A 3,317-nucleotide genomic window follows, 5' to 3' on the forward strand; every position below is an offset into this window, starting at 1 on the left:
GATCTCAATATGCAAAAAGTTTGAACATTATACCATTCTCTGACTTTTATAGGGAATTTTTGCAACAACGGTAAACTTTCTGTTTTCAAACAGCAACATGTATACTAGCAAAATAAGCATGGTAAAGTCTATCCTTGAGGAAGAGATGATTTGGTGCTCGAGCTCAGCTGCACCCGAAATCCCGCTCTCTGTTTAATGCTCGGGATGCGAACAAATCCAGCTGGCATGTCAGGTGCAAGACGCGGTAAGTCGGGGATACAGTGGAATACGGTACGAAACAGTAGCCACGACGTGGGGCCGAAGCGGAGAGGCCAGACGAACGGCGCCGCGCCTCGCATTGGGCCGTGGACCAGGACGTCGCCTTTTTGCCGGGGCCATGGATCAGATAATAGGTCCAAGACGCTAGTCGATGCCTGAGCCGTCTGTTGGTCAGCGGGGCGTCCCTCTCCCATTACCTCGTTCATTCTGGAAACCCTCGCCACCGTCCCGATTCGCTGGGTAGAAAAAAAGAAGAAGAGATATACCAGCTGTGCCGCCCTGACTGTGCTTCGCCACCGGCAAACATTCGGATGGACAGTGCGGGCATGGAATTTTTGCTTGAAGCGGTCGACAGGTTAGTACCTATAGATCTGTGACTTCCGCTTCATGTATTTGCCACCGATAAGCTGGATCCGGCGAGGAAGTGCCCTGACGAGCTATACGTTTCTTCCGGCGATTGCTGTCGGTTTTGTCAGGTTCCCGGTGAAAGAGGAGTTCACTGACAACCTTGAACAGCAGGATCCGATTTTGTTCCCTTTCCTGTTAGAAAACGGAGCAGCCAATGCGAAGGGAGGTGATTCAGATGCTGGGTCTGGTATGGCTCAGAAGGTTGGGGGAGATGGGGCGATTGGAGCCCAGGAAGGTGCGTGTCGTCGTGCTGCTTCCCCAACAAGGTCCGCAAAATCCATAGATAGAGTAAATCCAGAGGCACCTCGCTGGACTAAAAGGTAAGAACCAAAAAATGCAGAGTTTTCCATTTGATAGTTATGCTTGCTTTTTGTGTGTGTGATTTCGTATGCTTCGTGAATGTAATGCTGGGAAAAAACTAAATGAGAGAAGATTCAGTACAGGGCTACAAGCATTTATAATTTCTGGTTGAAATGCATATGCAGTTGCCAAAAAGTTCAGACCTGACAGGATGTACAATTTCTGGTTGAAAATGCATAGGTTGTTGCTAAAAGTTCAGTCGCTGACAGAATCTACATTTGCAAAAAGTACAGGCTTCGCCTGGGCAGAGTACCACCGGACAGGACTCCATGCCTTCCCGGATGAGTGCTCTCGACTCTCGAGATCTCAATTCACAAGTATGCAGAGCAACCTGACACGAGTGTGATACTACCTGAGCTAGGGCTCAGCTTTGACTCTTTGGGCGAGGCATATGATATCTATAATCTGTATTCATGGCGGGTCGGTTTTGGAATACAGTATGGTAAGAGCAGGCTAAATGCGGAAAGAACAAAAAGCATGCAGGAAATCGTCTGTGGTTGCTCGGTGAGTGTTGGACTACATTCAAAAATCTGAGCACAAAAAAGCAAATATATATAAAAAAAGATAAAAGGTTTTGCAGAATCATAATCTGATACAAGGTTTGCTTTTGTTGGTGATTGCCTTGCAGGGGAACCTGAAGCCGAAAACAACCCTGATCAGACTTCTGCGTGCATCTAACAACAACAGGTACATAACTGAACACAGCTAGAGCCACAACCACTCCATGTTGCTGACTACGGGAGAGAAAGTGCATTGGCGTTCTCACAAACACATTTATGTGTACAAGGATTTGATAAGGCAGCTCAGGGAAAACAATGTGAACCTGGGAAAGGTGTGCAACATAATAGGTAGCTTCTTTGGTTCAGTTGAGAATATATGTGGCAAGATTAGTCGTGAATAGGCTGGTGATGATGTGCGGAAGATGATTGAGGTGTTTGCTGACATCCGTTCCAGTGACCCTGGGTTCACCTATGTGGTGTTGTCCAACAAGTCAAGCAAGGTGAAAAATCTGGCGTGGGCTAATGGGAGCAGCCGAATGCAGTACAAGTTCTTTAGTGATGTGGTCACATTTGACACTACATACTGGACAAACCTGTATGACATGCCATTTGGGTTATTCGTGGGAGTTAACAATCACTATCAAAGCATTATTCTGGCAGTGGTGTTGATGCGTGATGAGCAAGAAGAGAGCTTCGTATGGGTGTTTGAAGAATTTTTGCGTATGATGGGCGGCCCTGCCCTGAAAACAATACTCACAGGTCAGGTTTCATTTTCACGCCAGTTATACTATGTTGGGCATCAAACTATGTGGTTCCCTGTATTGGAAAAGATGTCTACTTTTTTTCAAGTAATTATCATGCCTGACACAAAGCAAATGCCATTTTAATTGCAGAGGTTGGTTGTTTAGTATCCTATACTAATAACTTTTAGTAAGATCAGAAAGCAGATTGTACAGACACATGGTTACAGTTAATAGTATCTCGCATAAAGGGTGCAATAGACTGACAAAGTCATACATAATACCACTAGGAAGCTGGAGATGGAAAGGAAACAAGTCAACAATTGTTTGTTTGGCACACCATCATTATGAATTACATAGGCACACAACGTAGGCACACAACGCTGTACTTCAAGGCCATGGAAGTCATGCGGATGGGAGATGCAAGTGCTACATGACCACATGCATGCAGGTCTGGAAGTTGTGCTACTGAGTGGAGTACCATTGGTAGAGAAGAGAGATGGTTTGGCGTTTGAGGACAGATTGGTAGAAACAGAGGATGCAAAACTACATGGCAACAACGACTTTGCAATTGTTGAAGATGGCACGGAGGAGTGCGTGCCATAGTGTTGGGCATTCTGCTAGTGTCAATGCCCTGCTGGGGCTCGCAGCCCCAGACAAGCATAGAGCTGCTGGAAGGCTGACAAACAGCAGAGACAAAGCCCTGTATGAAGGGCTTAGTAAACGAACTAGATTCTGCAGCATTTTGTCGCCACCAAGGTCACAAGAGGACGGACCACATGTCCAGAAAGAGGGGATGCCCCAAAAAAGCCACGGAAGCCAGGGAAATGAAAGAACTGCGGAATAGAAGACAGGGCCACTTGGTATTGCTAAGATCTCAACTATAATTCTTTAGTTTGTAGTACTGGTTTTTAAAACATGAGATCTTGCAATGTGTTTTCGCATGAGCACTGGTCCATGCTTATCCATCAGACCGCACTGTCGTGAGTCCCCGCTGTATCTAAAGAGAATGAACTATGTGTATGGATGTCTGAACTATGATGGCCCATGT

At 46.0% G+C, this 3,317-nt stretch overlaps 1 protein-coding gene across 1 annotated transcript; it reads left to right on the forward strand.

Moving 5' to 3' along the window:
* The first annotated feature begins 350 nt into the window (after positions 1-350).
* On the forward strand, positions 351-1,834 carry LOC123093437 (uncharacterized). The gene is made up of 4 exons (XM_044515412.1): positions 351-613; positions 735-986; positions 1,207-1,530; positions 1,655-1,834. The coding sequence occupies exons 1-3, from the start codon at positions 570-572 to the stop codon at positions 1,370-1,372; spliced, it is 462 nt and encodes a 153-aa protein (XP_044371347.1). The 5' UTR covers positions 351-569; the 3' UTR covers positions 1,373-1,530; positions 1,655-1,834.
* The last annotated feature ends 1,483 nt before the right edge of the window (positions 1,835-3,317 follow it).

This window comes from Triticum aestivum, chromosome 4B (assembly GCF_018294505.1).
Source record: "Triticum aestivum cultivar Chinese Spring chromosome 4B, IWGSC CS RefSeq v2.1, whole genome shotgun sequence".
NCBI lineage: Eukaryota > Viridiplantae > Streptophyta > Magnoliopsida > Poales > Poaceae > Triticum > Triticum aestivum.

Bases quoted from the DNA above. Each gene is read 5' to 3' on its own strand.
- LOC123093437 (XM_044515412.1), top strand. From the start codon at position 570: ATGGACAGTGCGGGCATGGAATTTTTGCTTGAAGCGGTCGACAG. The intron at 614-734 runs GTTAGTACCTAT...CGGTTTTGTCAG, and splicing joins TTGCTTGAAGCGGTCGACAG to GTTCCCGGTGAAAGAGGAGT. The intron at 987-1,206 runs GTAAGAACCAAA...GAAAATGCATAG, and splicing joins GCACCTCGCTGGACTAAAAG to GTTGTTGCTAAAAGTTCAGT.